Consider the following 24,894-nt stretch of genomic DNA (forward strand, 5'->3'; position numbering starts at 1 on the left):
TTCTCTTCTCTCTCTATCTCTCAGTTTCATGCACCTTCACGCACAGCGTCCATTCACTTTGTTTGTGTCCATTGCACTCTCACATTAAGAACGGAAGGCTCTCCCTTCCATAAGTAAAAGGAACCTTGAGCATAGTTCGGAGCCATCTTGAGCAAAGTTCAACATTCATTCCGCTGCACCTAACATTGGTATCAGAGCTTTGGCAATGTTCTGTGTCATTCAAGGAAAGAACCAGAAGAACCACACAAAAAAATTGGTTGTTGCGGTCGCACGTAACCCAAGTCCTCTTGGGCGTGTCGATTCTTGTTTTTGAAGTAACAGGAATCCCAAGAAAGAAGGGCTTGTCCAGCCTCCCCTTGTTCCTCTTTTCACTCATTGAGAGCGGACCGTGCACTTAGCGGCCGGCCAATCGACGTGAGGTGGGAAAAGCAACCTTGGTGTGAGCGCAAGGCCACCAAGGAGTGCGCCCGCGGAAAAGAGCAACCTCGGGTGAAGAGAAGATCTTTCTCTAACACAGATTGCAAGCGAAAGAAGAACCTCAAGAACCTCAAGACCCTCAAGAACCCAAGAACCCAAGACCCACAAGAACCCAAGTTCCTCGAGAACTTAATAACCAAGATCACAGTGTATTGTCATCACCCGAAGCGGAATGGATACTTGGCATGGAGGTGGTAAGCATGGGAGTGGCGAAGAAGAGTTTTCCCCACCATGAGGTTTTCCCAACCCTCCCCCTTCCCCATCTACGCCACGGATTGTACCAAATCCTATAAAGGCTTTGGTCAAGACAATATTGGACATGATCGCACAACAAGAAGCGAATCCTTTGGCAGCCGAAGAAAGACAGGCATAGCGTGCGGCACAGAGTGAACGACGCATGCAAGAATTGGTCCGACATGTTCTCGCCTCGAAGTCCGAGCCAGCCAAAGATGTTGGTAGTTCATCAAGTGGCGCAAGCCGAGATTCGGACTCCAACAATCCAGTCACAAAGAAGATCCAATTCAGAAAGTATGATGGTAAGATGGATGCCACGGTTATTCCTTCTTGTTGCATCAATTTAATGCTTATTTTGCGACAACTAAGAAGAAAGGAAATAGCAAGGTTTTGGCGGCGGCCATGTACCTTGCCAGTGATGCCATCAATTGGTACCACGCATTGCAAGAGGCACAGTTAGCCGACACCTAGAGGAAGCCGACGAATTCACGCCCCTTTCCTTCAATTGGGCCGATTTCCAAGACAAGCTCAAGGCGCGGTTATGCCACCTCAGTATTTCGCACGATTGAAGGACGATTGGCGCAGTCTCAAGCAAAATGGTATGCAAGTTATGTCTTTCTCTGATCGTGTTTTGCAGCTCGGCACTCAATTACGCAAATCGGATGCGGAGCGCAAGGAGGCATTCTTTCATGAATTGGACGAGTATATCGAGTACGATGTCGAGGTGCTCGATCCAATCAATCTCAACAAGGCGGTAGCGATTGCTCTCGCACAGGAGATGAAGCACAACGAGGGAAAGCCTAAGGAAAACAAGACTTCAACAAGTACCTCTCAGACATCTCAGAACCCTCCGAACGGCAAGCAAGGTAAGAATGGTAAGAACAGTAACTCTTCTAACCAATCTTCCAATAGTGTCTCTGAAAAGAACTCTTTCAATGAACCTAAGGGTAAGGCTAACACAATTGCTAAACCTAAGCTCACTCCATATGAAAAGGTAGCACAAGGAATTTTCGGAGGATACATTGAAACCGGCCTGTTCAATCCAAAAAGGGCGGTAGACTTTACTTTAAACCTTGATTTAGCTTTCACCCATTATTAGTCGTCTATTTTACCTGTACTTTCAAGACACAACAAAGGGGAGAGGGATACAGGCTGCTAGATTGCACCTGTATGAGTGGACAGACACCAGATTGGCCCCTAACTTAGGCGCCCCTTTCGGTATTTCTTTATTGTTCAAAAGAGGGAATAAACGCTGTGGTTCCTACAAGCTGCCCCGCACAAACTTGGCTGAATTTCCACTGTTCCAGCCCGATTTCGGCAGCATAACTGTACTAGAACCTTTCACGGTCAGTATTCCCACGCATTGACTGACTTTCCCGACGCATACGGGCACTTTGCAAAACCTGGCGAGAATCTGCAGCACGCTGAATTCTCTGTTTTCAGCCCTGAAAATGCGCCAGATCGCCTGTACAGCGGTCCCCTTGCGTCCCCGAACCTCCTGGGGGTATTAGGGTCCGTTTAGGGCCAAAACCCTAAACCTGCAAAAATACACAGCAGGCTGTAATTCACTGTTTCGGGCTCCGTTCTGCGTGCCGGTCGCATCCCTAGCAAGTCCTCGAGCTCCCGCACCTGTAGGGCTACTTGCCCTTTGAATCGGACGAGATTTCTGGCGTGAAACCTCTCCGAATTCACCTGTACCTGCGGGGGGATTAGCCGCTAGCTAATCCAGTACCTGTGCAAGAGGCTCTTGCCTCGGCAATCGCGCATGAACCCACACAACTGTACATTGGTCAAATGAAAAGCCCACTAGAGGGGCATAACATACTGCCAAAGGGGAGAGAGAGGGCAGTGCGTAGCGTGCAGGGCATCACTCCTGGCACCGCACTGTGCATAAGAGGGAAAGCAAGCACTCCATAGCTCTTAACCTGTGACAGAGACTTGCAAAATGAGCCTCCCAGCTATAAATCACGTTTTTGCCTTCTCTATAAGTAGTAAACTGGCCTCAGAGTGCCAAGTGTCACTCATTTGTGCATTTTCCCGCTTTAGACCCTCGGGTCTAAAAATATCTCACCTGCAGCCTCTGTTGACTTGGCCACAGAGTAACAAAATGATCCCCATGTCAAACTGCACGTAATGACGCGAAGACATTTTCAGGTCCCAAAATAGCAGTTCCCTAAATTTTAGGAGATGCTGCCATTGTATCTTTCTAGGTCATCCGACCCTCTTTGTACACTGCGGCCACATCCAGAACTGAAATGTAACCTCTGTAGCAAAGGATTCCACTTTGGCTAGTCAATGACCCCACTTGGCTAACCATAGTCCTTGTCCAACCTTAGTGCTCTCTTGCCCTCAGGCCTGGACTCCCTCTGGACAGTTCCACACTAGCTATGCAATGCAGGGCAGTTAGATTTCCCGAGGGGTGTTTCCAAAAAGTGAAAGTAAATAGATAATAAGAAAGAAATCAACAAAAAGGATAGATAGTAGTCACACGCTGGTGACATACCCCCCTCTTGAAATCTCAAACGTCCTCGTTTGCATCTATGTCGTCCATGCTTACTGTCAACACTGATGTATTCAACACATGTCGACACATATACGACACATACATGCTCATTGTCAACCCTGGTGTATTCAACACCTCGTCGACTCATGTATTGCTTGCGTGTGAACCCTGTCCCAATGACATAGTGGTAGCTTCGCACTCTGCCATTGCTTTGAGTCACTAACTTTCCAATGACAAAATGGTAGCTGCACATTTTGCCACTGTCTTATAGTACACGTTGGATCCCGTAACACTTTCGAGCATACCCAAACCGACAGTTTAAGAATGCAGTTACACATGTACTCTTTAATAGAAGCAATCACTGTATCCTTGACAGACTGACAAGAAATACTCACTTCTATAGCACTAACCAAACTTTTGGACATTCCATAAGAGCAATTGCCAAACTGACAATCTGTACAGCTCTAACATTCATGTAACAGGTATTTGATTTGAGCTCACTTTAAATACCATGTACATCATTTGTTTCAGAAGCCATTGTCACACTGACAATCCATGTAGCTTTGAAACTCAAGGGGTCAAGGTAGGTTGCAAATCGAAGGCTTCCAGGTAAAGTGATAACACAGTTGGTGACTCTGCAAGTTCACCTTCTTCCATCCACTTAGCATCCATTGGTGGATAGTTTTTAAACTTTACCAAGTAACGCCTAGCAACCTTGCCTTTCACTTTCCTTTCTTTGTGTGCCAAAATCTGTTCAGGGAGCAAGATCTCGTCAAGTTCCTCGACTTCCGGCTGATCTTCAGCTGGCATATCTTCTGGCACATCACCCACATAGGGTCTGAGAAGACTCACATGAAACGCATTGTGAATCTTCCAACTGTCAGGCAATTTCAGCCTATATGCAACATCACTGATTATGTCGCATACCTGAAAAGGCCCATAGTAACGCATGCTGAGCTTTGGAAACAGTCTTTCCTTGCCCTTCATCTTCTTTAACCTTGCCTTTTCAAAACGTAAAAGCACCCAATCACCAAGTGAATATACCACTTCACGACGGTGACGATCAGCTGCTTTCTTTTGCTTTGCCTGAGTCCTTTCTAAGGCCACTTTAACCTTCTTGTACATTTCATCCATGTCCTGAACATACTTATCTGCTTCAAATATCTTGTCCTTTGTATGCAGTATGGGAGGAACTTTCTTGCCACCTTCAACTATCTCAAAGGGTGCCTTGCCAGTTGATGAATGCACTGTATTATTGTATGCATACTCCACCAATGGCAAATACTGCTCCCACCTTCCTTTATGCTCTGACACATAGCACTTCAGCAGATCTAGGACAGTAGAATTTGCCTCTTCTGACTGCCCATCTGTTTGAGGATGAAATGACGAAGAGAATTTGAGCGTGGTGCCCATATTCTCAAACAAGCCTCTCCAGAACAAACTAGTCATGCGTGGATCACGGTCGCTAATAATCGACTGTGGCATGCCATGATACTTGAAAATATTGCTCATAAACAAGCGTGCCATCTGATCTGGCTTTATCTTCTTCCTGACAGGAATAAAATGAGCCTGTTTGCTGAATCTGCAAATAATGGTCCAAATACCATCATTTCCTGTCTGCGTTCTTGGAAGATCAAAGATAAAATCCATAGCAATACTTTCCCATGGTTTATCTGGAATAGGTAGTGGTTGCAATAACCCTGGTGCCTTTTGCCTGTCAAACTTGACCTTTTGGCATATTAGGCATTCTCGCACAAAGGCATCCACATCCCTTCTCAATGTAGGCCAATAGAAGAATGTCTCTACCGCTTTAACTGTAGCATCGATACCACGATGCCCTGCATACGGTGGGACATGACTCTCTTCCATAACTTTGCGTCGCAATGGCTTTGTGACACACAATCTGCCATGCATCATCATGGACCCGTCTTTAAGAAGATAGTGTTCATGACGTTGTCCATCCATTAGTTGCTCGAAGACCCTTGCAAAATCTTCATCATTTGCATACTGTTCTCTCATATCATCAAGTTCATGATGATAAGGAATCGACACAGCTGAAATTTGTGGCTTTCTTGACAAGGCATCAGCCACAATGTTCTTCTTGCCTTCTACATGCAGAATCTGAAAATGGAACATGGACAAGATATTTGCCCATCGCATATGCTTCTCAGATAACTTTGTCTGTGTCAAGAAGTATCGCAAGGTCTGATGATCCGTTTGGACAACAAAGTCTGCACCTAGCAGGTAGTGTTTCCAACTTAAGAGCGCATGAATCACAGCCAGTAACTCTTTCTCATAGACCTGCATGGTCATCTCTGGCCCTTGCAAAATTCTGCTCTCATAGGCTACTACCCTGCCATCTTGCATTAGCACAGCACCAATGCTACTACCGCAGGCATCACACTGGACCACAAATGACTTCCTAAGATCTGGCAACACAATGACTGGATCCGAAGTCATCTTTTCCTTTAAGAGATTAAAAGCTGAAATCTCTTTCTGTGTCCATCTGAAGGTGACTGCCTTCTTTTGAAGAGCATGTAAAGGTGAAGCAATCTCAGCGAAATTTCGGATAAACCGTCTGTAATAGGAGCATAGTCCCAAAAAGCTTCGGACATCATGCACCGTCTTCAAATTTGGCCATGACTTGATCGCTTCGACTTTTGCAGGATCCATTCTGACACCATCCTTTGAGACAATGTGTCCCAGAAAGTGAATCTCTTCCAGAAAAAACTCACTTTTCTTTGCATTGATGAGCAACCTATGACTGCGTAGCTCTTTGAACACAATGGCCAAGTGATGCCTATGCTCCTCTTCATTCTTTGAGTAGACTATCATGTCATCAAAGAATGTAGCAACAAACTGCTGGTGCGGACGGAAAATTCTGTCCATCATCCTATTAAACGTAGCAGGAGCATTTGTGAGACCAAAGGGCATCACTAAAAATTCGTAAAGGCCAAACGTTGTTCTAAAAGCAGTCTTGTGCACATCCTCTGATCTAATGCGGATCTGATGATACCCACTCTTTAGATCTATCCTGCTAAACATAGCTGCTCCTTCTAATTTGTCCATAATATCATCAATTCTAGGTATAGGGAACCTATTCTTGATGGTATTCTTGTTCAGTGCACGGTAGTCGATGCACATACGCCATGAGCCATCTTTTTTCTGCACCAACAATACTGGAGAACAGAATGGAGATGAACTGGGCTGAATCAGCCCTTTTTCTAACAGCTCCTGTACTTGGCCCATTATCTCTTTCTGCTGAGCCGCACTAACCCTGTACGGAGGCTTATTTGGTGGGCTACAGCCTGGCACCAAATCTATCGCATGGTCCTCGGGTCTCTCTGGCGGTAATTGAGACGGTAATGAATCAGAAAAACAGTCACTATACTGTTGTAAAAACATTGACCTTTCTTTATCTAGCACAGATAAATTTGATTCATCACAATCTGACACTTCACGTGCAAAAACCAAGTACGCAGAAAGATGCTTTTTCATTACAGAAGTAATAGCAGAAGCTGATACAGTAGGAATAGACTCCCCTTTAAGCTTTACATCCAGAATGTGAGTCTTTCCCCTGCTCTGTACAGTGATCTTTTTGTTGTAGGCATCCATGATTCCCTGTACACGAAACAACCAAGGAATACCTAACAACACATCACATCCGTCCAGTGGCATGATGTAAAATTCTTCAGCATCTACATAGGACTGGATATGTAGACGCAACTTTCCAATGATGGGTGTCACAGCCTCTGTATGGCCAGGACATGCCAAACCTGCCTCTGCTGTATACTCCATCTCTTCAGGTCTGATTCCCAACTTTGAAGCCAATTCTGGGGAAATAAAGTTGGCTTTGGCACCTGGATCAAAGAAGATAAGCACTGTTTGATCCCTAACCTTTCCCCATGCTCTGCAAAGCTCACTTGCATCTGAATTTGGCTTGTCGCCCACCATATCTGGCACTAGACCAGCCATGGGCTTCTTTCCTTTCTTGTCTTCCTTGTCTTCAGAATCAGCTGGCCTTTTCTTTGTAGGACAGTTGTAAGCAATGTGGCCAGGCTGCTCACATATAAAGCATTTGTTCTCTGTCCTCAGGACCTTCTTTTGCTCTTCTGACTTGCGAGGAAAACGTCTTTTCCATTTCTTTGCTGGTCCTTTTTCTGATTCAGCCGTAGCTTTGTCTTTCCCTGCGTTGGCTGACTCCTGAGTCCCTTTAGGAGCCTCATTGGGAACGTGCTTCTTGGCTGAATTTTTCTTGCCTGATCCTGCCTTGACGCCAGTGTTAAATTCACAATCTTCTCCCTTGAGCAAACCATTGCCAGTGTTTGCTACCTCGATGAGCTGCGTCAAAGTAGTGACTTTTGTCTTCGTACAGTACTTTCTCAATCCTTTGGGTAGGCCACAACAGTATTTTTCAATCTGTTCTGTCAATGGCACAAACCTATAGGAAGTTACTGGAAGTAGAGCTTTCCAAAACTTCCGATTGTAATCATCCAGATTTCTGCAAGTGGCAGCATTAAGCTGGTGCCATTCTGTCATGACATCTGCTTCGAAATCATCAGATAACCATGCTGCTGCAAAAATCTGCTTGAAGTAAATCCATGTGGACGGAGCTTGCCCTTGAAGCAATAAAGTTGTCCACCATTGTCCCGCATTCCCTGTCAAGAAAGTGGCTGCCTTGCGGACGTTTGAAGCCTCTGTAAAGTTTCCCCCTGCATAGGCCTTGTCAAACTGCTGGAGGAATGAAAGAGCCTTCTTCCTGTCATCAAACCCTGTAAAGGTCGTGAATGACACTCCTTTGCCACCTTCTTTGTACGGAGTTGGCCTCTCCAGCGGCGTTAAATTGTCATATGGAAGTGACTGAAACATGGGAACACTATTAAGGTTCATCTGTGTTCCTTGGCCGCTATTAACTTGACCTGGAAATGCCATATTTGGCTGCTGATTTGTAATTCCAGCCATACCAAAATTTGCTTGTGGCATCCCAAATTGTCCCTGAGTGCTTTGAAACCCTGGTTGCATACCCATGACACTGTACATGGGGTTAGGCATCATCGTTTGAGCACCCCCAAACACTGTTCCTGGCGTATAAAACTGATTTCCAGGTGCATGACCAGCCATGCTCTGAAATACCGATCCACCTCCAAAATAGCCAGGGTGTACTGAAGGTGGTGGGAAGACCTGTTGCATAGCCTGTAAGTTGCTTCCCTGCCCATTAGAACCAGCTATAGGCTGCTGAAAGGTGGCGGGCTGAATTGGTACAGCTTGAAAAACTGGCATCTCAGCCACCTGTTCTTGCACCTTAGGCATACGTTGTGGAGACTGCATGTTCTCCGTCAAGTGTACAGGTGTTTCCATTGACTGTGCGGTATGAATCACCTGTACTCGAGCCTTAACAGGCTTTTGAATATGATCCAGTGACCCAACTTGCTGAGACGGAACAGGAGGTTGCAGAAAGGCTAAAAACCTCGGATTCTGCATTACTTGTGTGAACATAGCCACAGCAGTAGCCAACTGGGTCCTGAATATATCATCATCAGTCTGTGGTGGTCTTGAGGACTCACCCACTTCATGTGTCTGTTGACCCTGTGAAGAGGAAACCTCTTCAGTCACATCATCTGGTCTGTCAGCCATAATTACAATTCCCTGTGTCTCGTCTATGATCCCCTGTGTCTTCAAGCCCAAAACTGACCAAGGCTCACTTCTATGGAAAAAAGTGATTTAATCCCGTCGATGGAACCATGAAACCGGCCTGTTCAATCCAAAAAGGGCGGTAGACTTTACTTTAAACCTTGATTTAGCTTTCACCCATTATTAGTCGTCTATTTTACCTGTACTTTCAAGACACAACAAAGGGGAGAGGGATACAGGCTGCTAGATTGCACCTGTATGAGTGGACAGACACCAGATTGGCCCCTAACTTAGGCGCCCCTTTCGGTATTTCTTTATTGTTCAAAAGAGGGAATAAACGCTGTGGTTCCTACAAGCTGCCCCGCACAAACTCGGCTGAATTTCCACTGTTCCAGCCCGATTTCGGCAGCATAACTGTACTAGAACCTTTCACGGTCAGTATTCCCACGCATTGACTGACTTTCCCGACGCATACGGGCACTTTGCAAAACCTGGCGAGAATCTGCAGCACGCTGAATTCTCTGTTTTCAGCCCTGAAAATGCGCCAGATCGCCTGTACAGCGGTCCCCTTGCGTCCCCGAACCTCCTGGGGGTATTAGGGTCCGTTTAGGGCCAAAACCCTAAACCTGCAAAAATACACAGCAGGCTGTAATTCACTGTTTCGGGCTCCGTTCTGCGTGCCGGTCGCATCCCTAGCAAGTCCTCGAGCTCCCGCACCTGTAGGGCTACTTGCCCTTTGAATCGGACGAGATTTCTGGCATGAAACCTCTCCGAATTCACCTGTACCTGCGGGGGGATTAGCCGCTAGCTAATCCAGTACCTGTGCAAGAGGCTCTTGCCTCGGCAATCGCGCATGAACCCACACAACTGTACATTGGTCAAATGAAAAGCCCACTAGAGGGGCATAACATACTGCCAAAGGGGAGAGAGAGGGCAGTGCGTAGCGTGCAGGGCATCACTCCTGGCACCGCACTGTGCATAAGAGGGAAAGCAAGCACTCCATAGCTCTTAACCTGTGACAGAGACTTGCAAAATGAGCCTCCCAGCTATAAATCACGTTTTTGCCTTCTCTATAAGTAGTAAACTGGCCTCAGAGTGCCAAGTGTCACTCATTTGTGCATTTTCCCGCTTTAGACCCTCGGGTCTAAAAATATCTCACCTGCAGCCTCTGTTGACTTGGCCACAGAGTAACAAAATGATCCCCATGTCAAACTGCACGTAATGACGCGAAGACATTTTCAGGTCCCAAAATAGCAGTTCCCTAAATTTTAGGAGATGCTGCCATTGTATCTTTCTAGGTCATCCGACCCTCTTTGTACACTGCGGCCACATCCAGAACTGAAATGTAGCCTCTGTAGCAAAGGATTCCACTTTGGCTAGTCAATGACCCCACTTGGCTAACCATAGTCCTTGTCCAACCTTAGTGCTCTCTTGCCCTCAGGCCTGGACTCCCTCTGGACAGTTCCACACTAGCTATGCAATGCAGGGCAGTTAGATTTCCCGAGGGGTGTTTCCAAAAAGTGAAAGTAAATAGATAATAAGAAAGAAATCAACAAAAAGGATAGATAGTAGTCACACGCTGGTGACATACATCACGTCGGAAGAACAAAGCACTTATTCTAAGAAAGGTCGTTGTTTTCGTTGTCACATTAAGAGTCACATAAAAAGAACGTGTCCTAAGCTTGACTTTAATGAATCTAAAGAATCCACAGAACCCACTTCCTCTATCAATGCAATAAATGACAACACGAGTGTGACCCAAGTTTCTCATGATGCTCCCATTCATGAGTCTCTCATTAAATGTTATGGTCATATGACGGGGCAGCGTTTTGTCATATTGTTTGACCCAAGCAGTATGCATGATGTGATTAGTCCCTCTCTTGTTGAGAGAGCCCGCCTAGAGGTTAGTCAGAAATCTCCTCTTGAGGTCTCTCGCTTCGCTCCCGGTATGGATTCTCTTATCACGAAGGAGTGCTTTGATGTGTTGTTTATAGTTCAACAAGCTGCTTTCCGTAGAAAAATTTTCGTCTCTCCTCTCTAAAGATGTGATATGATTTTGGGCATTCGATGGTTTCGTGAGCATAACCCCCTCATTGATTGGGCGGAAAATACCTTCACTTTCAATGCCAAAAGTGACTTTCCCATTGTCATTCGTGGAGAGCAAGTTGTTCATTCTTCATCTCTCATTTCTAATGTGCAGGCGAAAATTGAAAGGATTCAGGAGACGGAGACTCTCTCAGTCTCGTCTTCTCCAAAGCATGACACACAAGATTTGCATGATGATAAGCATGATGAATTGATTGATAATGATACGCATGATGATTTGTATGACAATGACAAGCATGATGATTTGCATGATCAAGATGTGATTTCTCACAAGCATGATGAGTTGTGTGATCAAGATGGGATTGTTCCCAAGGACGACATCACAGCACTTAGATATGCATTAGCATCTTGTATCAGATTTTTGTGCAATCAATACTAGACCACTCTCACCATCGAGAGAGGGGCCCTTGGAGGAGGGTTTGACAACATTCCGGTGTCGTATTCTCTTCTCTCTCTATCTCTCAGTCTCATGCACCTTCACGCACAGTGTCTATTCACTTTGTTTGTGTCCATTGCACTCTCGCATTAAGAACGGAAGGCTCTCTGTCGTGTGACACACCCAACCCTATGTGTCAGTGGACAAGCTACAACATGATCAGGGTTCAGTTCAGTCAAGTCAGTCTAGAATAGGAAGTGATCTGGCACTTTTGTGAGTCTGTTCCCAGACCGTGCATGTCCAGACACTTAGATTAGATGCATATCCTTTGGTTGCACACAGCATGACCTTCAGATTCCGATCAGATCCCATCAGTAGCATTTTTACAGTGCATAGACCTATTTTCCCTATTTTTGACAATTTTCACTTATTATTTTTAAGCGACTTTTGTTGGAAAGTAGGTAGGGCAAATTTACCAAGTTTGTATATAAGCAAACCTAGGCTAGCACTAATTGGCAGAAGAGGCAGCAGGAGCACCAGTGCTCAACAGGCAACTTCTCAGCAAGAACTCCCTTGGTGGCGTTTTCCCTCCAAGGAGAAAGAAACCCTAGCCCTAGCGTTTTTCATCAACATCAGCCTTGGCGTTTTCATCAGCAGCAACCACCCTCGCCAAGACAACCTCAGCACTAGCCTTTTGCATCACATAACCTCGCCAAACCATCCCAGTTTGTAGCGTTTTTCCTCCAAGATGGCTTTGCAGCCCTAGCGTTTTCAGAACCCAGATCGCCCTCCCTTTGCATGGTGATTTTCAGCAAATAGCACCGACAGATTTCAGCCCTAAAGACCAGCAGATTTTCAGCAGTAAGGACCAGCAAACCTGCGTTTTTCATAGCGTTTTCAGCAATAGCAGAATTCAGCCAGCAGCGTTTTTGGACAGCAGTACATAAGCATCAGAATTCAGCCCTTAGATCGGTCTCGCCATCCCCGGCATCGTCATCGATTTAGCCTAGACTTGCATCATTCACATGCATCCAGTTTGTACCAGTTTGTGCAATCAATAGTAGACCACTCTCGCGGACGAGAGTGGGGCCTTCGGAGGAGGGTTTTACGTCTCTGGTGTCGTATTTCTCTTCTCTCTCTCTCTCTCAGTCTCATGCACTTTCACACACAGTGTCCATTCACTTTGTTTGTGTTCATTGCACTCTCTCGTTAAGAACAAAAGGCTCTCCCTTCCATAAGAACAAAAAGGAACCTTGAGCACAGTTCGGAGCACTCATCTTGAGCAAAGTTCAAACATTCATTTTGCTGCACCTTGCACTCTCCCTTCCATAAGTAAAAGGAACCTTGAGCACAATTCGGAGCACTCATCTTGAGCAAAGTTCAACATTCATTCCGCTGCACCTAACATTGAAAGTTTGTAGCAGTTCTTTTCCGTTGGCACGTGGTGCCTTCCCGTGGTAGTGGTATCAGAGCTCTACTCGTGTGCTTTACTCAAAGCATACGGCAGAGTACCTGCAGTTTCTTCTTGGCGAGCTTTGCGACATACTTTCACGGCATCCGCAGTGTACCTGCAGTTTCTTCTTGACGAACTTTGCGACATACTCTCACGGCATCCGCAACAGAATCTCCCAATGCTACAAGGTTTCCATCAGTTTCTGAATTGCATGTTACCCTCTCTTATGCCCTAGGTGGTACCCCCTCCTCCGGCACAGAACGTGCAAGAGCCTCTAACCGGCAACCTTCTCAACCATCTGTTCCAATTGGAGGAGTCTTCAAGAGCATGGTGCAGCCGTCTGACCTGATCCAGTGTAACCACCCTTTGCCACCGGCATTGCCACCAAGGTAAAATGGTTGGAGCCCGTATGGATATCCTTATTATCCATATCCGGGGTTTGCATGGATGGCGGCACGACAATCAAATTTTTCACTTTTTAAGACTGAAAATCGAAAGAAAGCATTGCAGTTTCTACAACAATTCAACAACATCTATGCTTTGGGAAATATACAAAAGAGTCGAAGATTTCTCAAGCAGTGGGAGTTCTAAGAAAAATACTGTGCAGTGGGTGGAGTTCAATCGCGACACAATCGCATGCTCCAAGAACATGGCAAGCTTTCAAGTCAATTTTTGCATGCAAATATATGGACTCTCTGTTTGTAGTCTAGATTTTGCTAGAATAGGGCATCTTAAAAATGCTTGCCATGGAGACCATGGAAGACTATAACCAAAGGTCTCTCGACTTCTTACCTTCCGGTGTCTTTCTTCAAGTTGATTCCCTTGGAGGATAGTGCGAGCGATTCACAATTGGACTGCCATCACCGTTACATGAGTACTGTCTGCCTTAACAAGTATTCACAATGCAAGAACTTATGGACCATGCCGCGGTCGGTTATAATCTTATGAAAGGAAAGCTAGAGTTTACCACAAAAGAAACACCAGCAACAAACCAAAATCCTTGATCACAACAAACAACTCCTCGAGATTCTCATAAAAGTCGACCTCAAAAGCCTCATTTGACACGTCAACAACGAGACACTTAGTTACAAGAAGCCTAATGTTTTGGATACTTTCAATCAGGGCATAATTATTTTAATTGTCCCCTTCGAACAGAAAGACCTGCGGAGCCAATGCCTACTCCGACAACTGACAGAGCCTTAGAACCACCTCCGGCCAAACAAGCTAGACTTGCCAGTAGCCTTGTACATGACATTTATGGCATAAACCTTGAAAGTACAAACGAATTGTGCAAATTATATGGCCAAGTCAATAGCTTGAAAGCCCTGATTTTCTTTGACCCAAGAGCTACCGAAATTTCATCCATCGAGAATTCGTGAAGCAGATGGACTTTGATTAACATGGTGGTGAACTTGAGGCCAAGCTAGCCAACGGGCAAACTCAGAAAGTGGTACCGCTCATTGGTGCTCTTCCCCCAAGGATACCATGGAAAAGCCGATTTCCACATCATGAAGTTGGGCAATGCGATTTCTCTTGGGCATGCCTTGGCACGACAAGAATGACGCGACACTCCAGGTCCAGAACCGTACAATCACCTTCATGCAAAAGGGCAAGCCAATCATCCTCAAAGTTCGGTTGTCCGAACAAAAATCCGAGTGAATTTTCTGGTTGCTTTATATTTAGATACTTTTGAACTTTGTTTGAGAAAGTCTTGTTTGAAATTTGTTTGAAATGGATTGTATCTATTTTAAACCTATCTTGGTGCTGATTTGAGAATTGTTTGACTCTCAGGTTTTAATGCAAGTGATTTACTTTCGTAAAGAGTACTTACCGGAATCGATGTTTGAGAATGCTTGCACATACTCATGGCCCGGACCCTTGTGCTAGGGGAGTATTGAATGTTTAAAAAGTGTTGTTATTTTACTCATGGTCCGGACCTAGATGGTTATTTACAGGGGGAGTACTAGAAAAGAAATAGTCTGAGCAGTGATTACTCTCAACACCTCCAAGTGACGCAGGCTGCAGTCTAGGGAGCTTCGTACAAGGCCTCTATATCTCATGGGCCGAACCTCTTTAGGTTATTTGCCGGAGGAGTGATAAGGGAGTCATTGAACAACTCAAGGCCCATGGTTATTTATGGGGGGAGTGTTTATCGGTAACTATTTGTTTCTATGTCTTGTAACATGTATATGTGAGCATTTGTGTTACATTGTGATGTGTCAATCACTGAATATTCCAAATTGGGTTCCGTAATTTTAGTACGTTATGACACCCATTATAGATCAGCTCAGACTAGGTGCGATGGCTAATTTTGCTACGCCATAATATCAAGAGCTCCGATATGGAATGAGAAAATTGAATGTCCCTCAGAATGACCCTCGGATATTTTTGAGCTATCTTGAGTTGTTGTGCAAATATTGTAATCGCAGACGATTACTCTTCTTTCAAGAAGGGGAGATGTCACAAACTGCTGACGTGTCAAGCAACTGAAGATCTGAGCCAACCTACAAATCCCGGCCGAGGGGTCTAATTCCTAGAAGTAGTGGCAGAAGAAGTTCTCACCAACTTATAGTTTCTCACAGAGTGGGACAAACAAAAGTTCTCCCACCTTGTGGGACCCCGCCCGATGGGGCCTAAGTTTCTAGGGCCTTAAATAATAAGATACAACAGCATACACACACCCAAGCTCCCTTTCCTAGCCAGTTGATGACGTGGCAGGACTATACAAATATCTCCGCAAATCGTGTTGGCAAGATGACGTAGTAGCTGTACAGCCATTCCACGCTTTGCGCTGTAGGCTGCTAGCATGGCAAGTGTACGAATGGCCTAGTTTTACGCTAGCAGCTTTTAGGCAAGATGCATTTGGATCAGATGCTTTTTCATGTACTGCTTTTCGGCCTAGGACCTTAAAATACCAAAGGTGGGTTCTCTATCTGGCATCTTTGCGGGAGCGGGAGCAGGAGCGAGAGCGGAAGCGGAAGCGGAGCGGAGCCATCTCCTGTAAAGTGTTGAAGGGCGCTAGGGTTTGGGCCTGGTGCTCTCTTAGGGTGAAACTCCACCACCCCATGTCTCGTGTAGTGTGCATCTCCTTTAGTTCGATTGTTATTGAAGTGCTTGAAAGTTTGTTCCGTTTGTTTTTTTCCATTAGCATGTGGTGCGTTCTCTTTACAGTCTTAACCCTCAAAGGTGGAAGATGTTTCCTTCTCTGAAATGCAAGAATGCTTTTTGTGCTTTCTAGACTTGCTTTTCTTTGATTTTCTTTTCTTATGCTTTCTTCACTCTGACAGTCTTTTCTCATCCTCGCTAGAACTGGAACTAGAATTGAAAGAAGAAAAACTAATTTGTCCTCAACATGAACACGTCTGTTGCGTTTCTTTGATCCCCTTACTGCAAGATCCTAGAAGTTTCTGACCCAGATAACGAGTATAATCCTTTAACTTGTGCCCCTTCCGAGAATCCTTCTAAGATTTCATCAACTCGTTGACCTTAAGCTCAAGCGCTTCATCAAACTCTTCTTTGGAATAAAGCTTCTACTTTTCTGCACGTGGCTTGGTTGTGTTCTTCATTGTCGATTTGAGTGGTGTTTTGCATCTGCCATCTGTCGTAAACTTCTAGAATCATCCGATTCTAGAGGTACTTTGTATATTTCAAATACTTTCGAGTACCTGAGAAGTGTGAGAGTGCGCGTGTGCGGAAGCGTGAGGGGGGGGGGGGGGGGGGGAGAGAGAGAGAGAGAGGAGACCACAACGCAAGATATGGTGAATAGGGGGCGATCAACTCCCCATGACTATCTGGACATTGTGTATTGGGTCGAGAGTGCGCGTGTGCAGAAGCGTGAGAGAGAGAGAGAGAGAGAGAGAGTTGGTGTGTGGAAGAGGGGGTGATCAGCCCCCCATGACTACCAAAACAAGAGACCCTCACAATGATCACATGATAATGAAATGTGTACCCCCCTGCCCCCATATATATGAGTGTCCAAGGTGGGCGCCCAACTCAAGTGGGCGGCCGGCCCCAAACTCGGGTGGCCGCACAAGGTACAACCTATGCTATGGGTGGCCAGCCCGGAGACACTAGCTGTACAAGGAAGTGCCCTAGACCTGACATGTGTGAAGCAGCAAAGTGGTGTAAATCTAACACCCCCTCTCAACATCTGATGCTGAACAAACCGCATGAAGCCGAAGATGTGAGGCAAATGATGAAGATGTCTGCTACAATGTCCATTTAAGGACAATACTCCGACAAACTCTGCGAGTGTAACAGCAATCTGGGGTGTCCCGACCTCCGAGAGATCTTCATGGTAAAGTGTCGTCACGAGCAGTGTAGCAAACTGCTGTACTCCGCCAATACAGGGTGAAGATACTGTGTGAAGATCTCGAACTGAGTGTGAAAACAACTCCTTGTCGTAAAAGACGTGCCAATAGACCTGCAAGTGTCCTGCCCAATAGGATCTATGGTGTCTTTAGTCAAACCGTCAGGAGAAAATGGAGAAGCCCAAGAACCGTCATGAGAATGACCGGAAGCCTGTCAATGCATGAACATGCAACCCAATGTGGCCAGGTGGCTAAGCTCTGTAAAACTCCAGGAAGGCCAGATGTAGCAATTTGCGTCGTAAACGTCCTCCAAAACAAGGAAAGCCAAACTAAACAGTCTGCACTGTAGAAGCTACCGTAAGCTGCAACAGTCACCGAGAGACCGCACGGACCACTACCAGATGGTGTCATGTGAGTAGGTAGGGTGATCAAGATGAGGGGAAAGCCAGACTCTAACAATCTGCGCTGTGAAGGGCCTTTGAGAAGAGGTGTGGTCAAACCAAGTTGTCCTGCACCGTGATCATCCTGTACGAAGAAGGAAAGCCAGACTGAGAAGTCTACGCAATGAAGATCCTCTGAGAAGAGAAAAGGCCATACCAATCTGTCCACGTCGTCTTGCCTGTATCTCCTACCTCCAATCCTCCGGTGTCAACCAAAACAAAATCCACGCCAACAACACCAACAAACCGCATCTATGTGTGGCTCTCAATGTGAATGAGATGGGCGTGGCCTACTCCCCAGGTTGGGGGATAAGTATGTTGTAAGATTACTGAGGGTGAATATAAGCAACTCTGAAGGTAGCAATCCAAATGATCAGAAGAGCAGCTGCACTACCATCCAAGCCAAGCTTCGTGCGGGTAAACTCTCCAAGAGAGTCCAAAGCACTGAGGTCCTGCTCCAGTCTGTAGATCCAAGCAATGAACCTGTCCAAGAAGAGATCCAAGATCCTCTCCCTAAGACAGGAGATGCTCATGTGTAAGCAAGTGGTCTGATGTATGTCGAGGTCAAGTGGTAAGTGTCTGGCCACCCAAGACGGTGGTGTCTTCTCTAGGAATGTCGTGATCCCATATGCCATGAGCATGGCCATATCTCGTGTGAACTCCTCTGATGAGTGCGTAGGTGTGTCCATAGCAAACCACAAATCACCACCCCCTCAAAAGTGCACAACCACCGAATGATGGCTGGAATGAATGGATCTCCCAAGGATTGTACGCCCATAGATGATCAAGCCGATGTCGAAGATACCGTGTACTGCAGCAACCACTGAGAGACCGCACGGACCACCACCGGATGGTGTCCTGGCACGAGGTAACCTCATCCTTCATAAAAACCTCAAACCATGTGGTTGTTGTCCACCCAAAAACGCAACTGCAAGGTGATGAAAAGGCTGGGCTGAAAACAGAGAAAAAACAAACGTGTATATGGCTGAAATATGAGGGACATGAAGAGGAATCTCGCTGGCAAGGTACCGGATGCCAAGCCGGATAGGAGGCAAGATCCAGATGGGTGTGGCTAGTGCTCCCCCTCTCTTGCAAAAAAAGCTGGTGAATCAACCAAAAACGTAGGTGCTGCTGGAAAACGCAGGTGGAGAGAGGGTTTTCCCGCGATGGAAAGGACCTGTAGAGGCCAGCGCTTGCTGCCTAGAGGTGATCGCCATGTAGAAAACACAAGTGGAGAAGGGTTTCTCGGTGATGAAAACTCAGCATATCCCATCGCTTTCCTTGCTGATACAAAAGGCTGGCTGATCTTCTTCTTGGAAGAGAAGCCTGATGCAGAAGGAGATGCACCTGGTCCCAGACCATGGAAGCTGAAGGTGCTGATACCATGTGTACTGGCGACCGATACCATGTGAGTGCCCGTGTGCGGAAGCGTGAGAGAGAGAGAGAGAGAGAGAGAGAGAGAGAGAGAGAGAGAAATGAAATGAAATGTTATATTAACGTCTTCAAAAGGCCAAAATGACCTATGAGACCAAAGCGTTACAATGTGGTGAATCTGATACCAAGTCAGAGTAACAAAATGAAATGAAAAAATGATAAAATAAAAGTACTATGGGATCCTAAACTGGTAGGTGTGAGCTAAGCAGCTAGCTGGGATAGCTAAATCACAAGTCACAAGAGATCCAGCATCGGTCGCCAGCGGATCTCATCAATCTCCTCCATGGACAGTAGTCTGACCGGGCGTCGTGCATGTCGGGCCAAAGTGATCCGAATCCTCTACTGTAGCCTCCGTCGATGCTGTGTAGTCCTCCGCAGTCGTGGGTGTCTGGATTTCCCCAGCTCAGTCGCTCGATCAGAGAGAGAGAGAGAGAGAGAGAGAGAGAGAGAGAGAGAAAAATGGTGTGTGGAAGAGGGGGCGATCAGCCCCCCATGACTACCAAAACAAGAGACCCTCACAATGATCAAATGATAATGAAATGTGAACCCCCCTGGCCCCATATATATATATATATATATATATATATATATATATATATATATATATATATATATATATATATGAGTGCCCAAGGTGGGCGCCCAACTCAAGCTGGCGGCCGGCCCCAAACTCGGGTGGTCGGACAAGGTACAACCTATGCTATGCATTAGGAGGAGAATGGGGTCTAGGAGGGTCTCTTTATTTGACAGTTTAAGGGAGTCAAACCTCTAGTATTAAGAAAGCAATCAAAGGACAATTTTGAATTCAAATAGGCAAAACGGCTAGTTTATTTGAATTCAAATTTTCCCCCCAAAATAAAATTTAAAACCTAGCAAGAAAAACCATAGCATGTAACATATCTATGGAAAGAGCTCCGCATGTAGATTACAAATCTGTAATTTCCGCTCAAATTGGACATCATATGTAGGAGTTATGGAAGACCGAAAATCATAAAGTTGTCCATCCCCTTTTTGGGGGGGAAAAGTGCATCCTTTGACCACTCTTACACCTCTCTCTCACACCCACCATTCTTGCACACATGACTTGTCAAAATGTTAGTCACCTCCATAATCTCATGGCAAATAAAGAGGCCCTTCTAGACCCCATCCTCTTCCTAATGGGTGGCCAACCCGGAGACACAGCCGAACAAGGAAGTGCCCTAGACCTGAGTGAAGCAACAGAGTGGTGTAAATCTAACAAAGTCACCAAGCACAAGCATCTTGTATTGAAATCTGTCAAGAGCTTCTACTGTAGGCTTAGCTTGGTCATCTTCTGAGTCATCAGAAGAAGGCTTGCCGTTGCTAGAATCTCCGTTGGTTCTGTCTATATCCTTGGGATTCTCTACTTCCTGCCGCAAAACAGTAGTAGGGCGGATATGTTCTTCCCTATCGGATTCAGTGTTGGAACTCATGTGTGCTACAAAAAGTTAAATCGGACCCTCCATAGAAGAAGAATCGATTGTTACCATTGTAACCAGCTTGGACACCCAAGTGGGAAATCTTCAACACCACACAAACAGAACTGAGGAAAACTTTTAAAACTTCAACTGAAATGAAAAAGAGAGTCGACACAAAGCGCAGAGTTGTGCTTCCTCATGCATTGGCCCCAAAATCTGGTGCAAAATTTGTTCGCATTGCAAATGACCTTCAATAACATGGATGTGTGCACTCTCTTCATGCATAGTTCGGTACTTGTTTTTGTATTGATAATCACAGAGTACACCTCCCAGAGAAGCTTGCTTTGCGACGTGTAGCCATACACTAGTCTCCAGAGAGCTCCTCTAGGCATCCTTTTAAAGGCCCATGGCCTGAAAAGCATCTGATACAAAAGCTGGCGCTCTGAAAAGCTAGTGCCCAGAATAGCATACGCCCAAAAGCTGCCAGTTTTACATAAAACCAGCCACATCAGCTTCCAGGATTCACACCACGATTTACGAAGCCACGTCAGCATATTGTACAGCTCTGCCACATTATCCTTACGATCAGCTTGCCACGTCAATAATTCGGTGGTGACTTATGCCATGTCATCAACTTTGAGACACATGCAAGACTTAGCAGTAGGAAAAAAAAACTAGTATTGTAACAAGCAGCCTACAAAGGTGCAGAAGAGTAATCTCATAGACGGTGAATAGTTATATGTAAAACAGATTTGAATATCATAATTTGAGCACACCTGTTTAAAAAATGATATATGATAGGTTTTCTGGTGAAAAAATCCTTGTCTAGTCCTGCTTCTTCAATGTTGCTACCTTCCTGAGTCAAAATTTCTTGAAGTGCGCACAAGCAGTTTGCCATAACCTGTCCAAAGAAGAAAAGGAATCACCAGATCTTCAATGAAACATAATTCTACTACACAAACAAAGAGACGTCCAGACAAGGACAATTAATAACAGACAAACTAATCACCAATGCATATCCAACAAACAGGAGAACACAAATCGGAACCAGTACCATTAACAATGGTCAATAAAACTTAAGACATAGTCTCACTCCATATGGTTTGGAGGAGTGTCTATCCTTGCCACTTGTGTCTTCGCGTCTGGTGAAGCTGATCAGAAGCAAAGACCTTTTTTTAAAGAGGTGCATAATAAATAGCATGAGTAATATCTTCACAACTGGAAGTCCCTCACTTCAAAGAAACTCAAGCAATAGCTAGGACACGATGTCCAAAAATACTCAATACCCTGCATGTGATGAAATCCTGTTCTCACTCTGTTGGTGCGCCCCTTTCAAACTTCTGTCAAAGATGATAAACAACATATTTGGTTTAAACCCATGCATCACTCCAAACAAAGGTAGCAGTTTTGCCTAGTGAATCCAGACTTTAATGACAGTAATGTGTATATGATGTCCATTTGGCAAAAACAAGAAATCACCCAAATGTAATTTCCTATACATGAACTACTTAAACAACGGAAGACACCTGATGGACTTAAACCCATAAAAATAAAGTCTTGGCATTTTCAAAGGACAAAATGGCCTAGATATTCAGCTCCCTCTCGGCATCCACTAGTGTGAAATGATGACATTTTTATGATCTAGAATATAGATTTCAAGATAGCAACGGTACATCTAAGGCTGTCGTCCAATGCTATTTGTGTGGGTAGTACAATCACACAATGTACACATTTCCATCTAGTCAATCCAATATCAGAAGTGTGTGTACTAAGCCATACATAGGACAAATGTTGAAGCTTGAAACCGACTTCTCTAGATTGTACCATGAATTTTTTTTGAAATTAGATTCACAGTTAGATTTCAGAAACAAGCAGGAAAACACATCCAATTTTTTTGGTTGGGGCGGGGGGGGGGGGGGGGGGGGCTAGTTAACATGTGGTGTGTCTCTATTTCTTTTTCTTTACATTGACAACACTTAAAATTTGTTAACTCTTAATTAAATCTGAGCTAAGAAACAGTTTCTCATTTTTAAAAATAAGTTTCTCAAGATCAGGCTCACAAGAGGCCTACCTGAGGATCGCCATCATGAAGCATTAACTGTTTCAGCATGGCAGGAAAGTCATTGTCAGTGCAGGCGATGGGTGCAATATGATACAACTTAAGAACTCCCAAGACAGCTACTGTTCGTACATATCCATGTACATCTTTAAGGCCTGATCGAAGAGGTCCAACAAGGTACTCCACTAAATTTTGCACTCTCAGTGAGCAAAGGCTCCGAAGGGCCAAGCCTCTTATCATTGGGTACTCATCCTGGCAATCCTTTTGTAAAAAGTTGATTGTGAGAAGCGCCAAGTCTGGGTGTACCCTTGCATAATTGCCCACATACAGATAGCACATTTTCTTCAAGACAACATCTGATGTGGCAGAACACATGACCATTTCACTGAAAAGTGGTGATACATCTATGCCAATGGTCATGTAGGAGATAACCTTCTTGTAAAGCTCTCTCTTCACATCTTCAACACCTGGGGCGCGACTCCCTGCCAATTGACGCAGCTGTGTTTTGAGCTCTGCAAGCTCTCCTTTCCTGTCAGGACATCATCGAGATCACCAACCAAAACCATGGTTTGCCAGAAAAATGGTCCATGAGGCGCAAAAACATGAGAAAAAAACGAACGTAATGCAGAAGCAGACATGAAATCTATAGGTCATTTGGGCAAAGATAGCCAAAGATCAAACTTAATTTCAAAGGATCGAGTAAGAAAAAACAGGGATGGAGTTGATCCAACTTACCCCGATGGGCTTGATGTTGAAGAAGCACGCTGAGAAGCTGCAGGAGGCATGGCTTGTTCGCTGAGAGTCTTCTGGAGTTCTCAAATGTAAGCTCTCATGCGTAACTCGTAATTTCGCACGTACCGAACGAGCAAGTTAACTTTAAAACGTGCCTCTACAAAGGGATAGAGAGGTAATTACGATTTATACTAGCAAAAGTAATTTTGGGTAATATACAATTTATACTAGCAAAATGGAGCTATACACACAACAAGAGACCTCTAGGAATGCTCCGAAGAAGTACAAACTAGAGGAGTGCACTATGAGTGCTAGCCATACATCACGGCAGCATATACGAAGAATGTAGTATTAACCACCTAAGAGGTGCATAATATGTCCCTAATCCAAACTGATTTTGACGTATCCTACATGGGGAGCACGCACATTGTGTCGAGTTAGGGGTTTGGCTAAGTGAAGCGTCCCTTAGGTATTATGGATTAACTTAACAAAGGCTACGAGAGCCACTTGTCAAGCTGGCTCGTATCGTACCCATGCCGGAGGCGGCTACTCGGATCTTGGGGAGAGCTGACGCTCAGCAAGGGGTGTGTGTGTGTGTGTGAGAGAGAGAGAGAGAGAGAGAGGGAGAGAGAGAGAGTTCCTATGGCGAGACCTGCTTGGCTATTTTCAGCTTCGCCATATCTCCAACCTCGTAATACTGGTATCAGAGCTCCTTGAGTCCTGAGAATCTTTAGCAAGCCATAGAAGCCATAACGTGCTTGAAGGCAGCTCATAGCTTGCTCGCAATTGTGCAGAGCTGTAGCATTGGTATCTTCACAACACATACGACAGCTCTTCATTTGCACCATTCGAGCCACCACTTGACTCTCTTGCATTAAGAGAGTAACGCTAGCTATAATAAGTTCATGCGAGTGCTGGCCACAACTCGATTCCTTATTGCTAGCAAGCAGCACTCTTCCATAGACAAAAGCTCAAACAATCTTTTGTGATTTCTTTTTCCTCTTTCTCCCTTCTCTCTCTCTCTCTCTCTCTCTCTCTCTCTCTCTCTCTCTCTCTCTCTCTCTCAACCGTTTTTTGAACTTGTAGACAGCAGTTCACTCTTTTAATCATAACTTCTTCATCCGAACTCCGATTCGGGTGATCTATAGCCTCAATAGAAGAGCACGATACCCTCTACGCATTGATGTGAAGACAAAAAAATATCAAAGTTATGGAAGGCGATTTTGTAGCAGCATTTCTGAAGTGAACACGTTCAAGAAAGTTGACTCTCATCTCTTATTTTACATACAATGTCTTCCAGCACTCGCAAGGGTTCTTCTTCTTCAACGAGGTCCACAATCATTGTGGAAATGATCCAAAATCTCCTAAGTGTGGAGATAGCAACACAACCACTTAACCAACGACATTGAAAACCATGATCACGACATACTTGGTATCATTGCAAGAGACCGTAAACAAACAAGGCGAAGACTTACGGGCACTTGCAATGGAGAATTGCACGCTAAGGGTACATGTGGTTGAGAATGAGAATCTCAAGAGGACACTTGAGATGCAAACAACATGTTTGATGCAACTTGAAGAGGAAGTCAAGGAATGTAATCTCTCTCTTGTGGACTTGAATGCTTTGAAGGAGCGCATGAGCAAAGTAGAGCATGACCATGTATTGAAAGAGGAGAAATTTGACACCATGAGCCGGGATGCAT

The 24,894-nt window shown here is 45.1% G+C and overlaps 1 protein-coding gene across 1 annotated transcript in view; it reads right to left on the bottom strand.

Annotated features, from left to right (window-relative positions):
- LOC147445849 (adaptin family protein) overlaps positions 1 to 23,350 on the bottom strand; it is an 83,826-nt gene extending 60,476 nt beyond the window's left edge. The window contains exons 1-3 of the mRNA XM_086525224.1: positions 23,195 to 23,350; positions 22,472 to 22,988; positions 21,177 to 21,301 (exon numbers count right to left, since the gene is read on the bottom strand). Of these exons, the coding sequence (XP_086381350.1) occupies positions 21,177 to 21,301; positions 22,472 to 22,988; positions 23,195 to 23,244 (692 nt within the window). The 5' untranslated portion in view covers positions 23,245 to 23,350. The remainder of the gene's footprint in view (positions 1 to 21,176; positions 21,302 to 22,471; positions 22,989 to 23,194) is intronic.
- Positions 23,351 to 24,894: the final 1,544 nt, after the last annotated feature.

This window comes from Adiantum capillus-veneris, chromosome 12, assembly GCF_014529385.1.
Source record: "Adiantum capillus-veneris isolate H3 chromosome 12, ASM1452938v2, whole genome shotgun sequence".
NCBI classification, from domain to species: Eukaryota; Viridiplantae; Streptophyta; class Polypodiopsida; order Polypodiales; family Pteridaceae; genus Adiantum; species Adiantum capillus-veneris.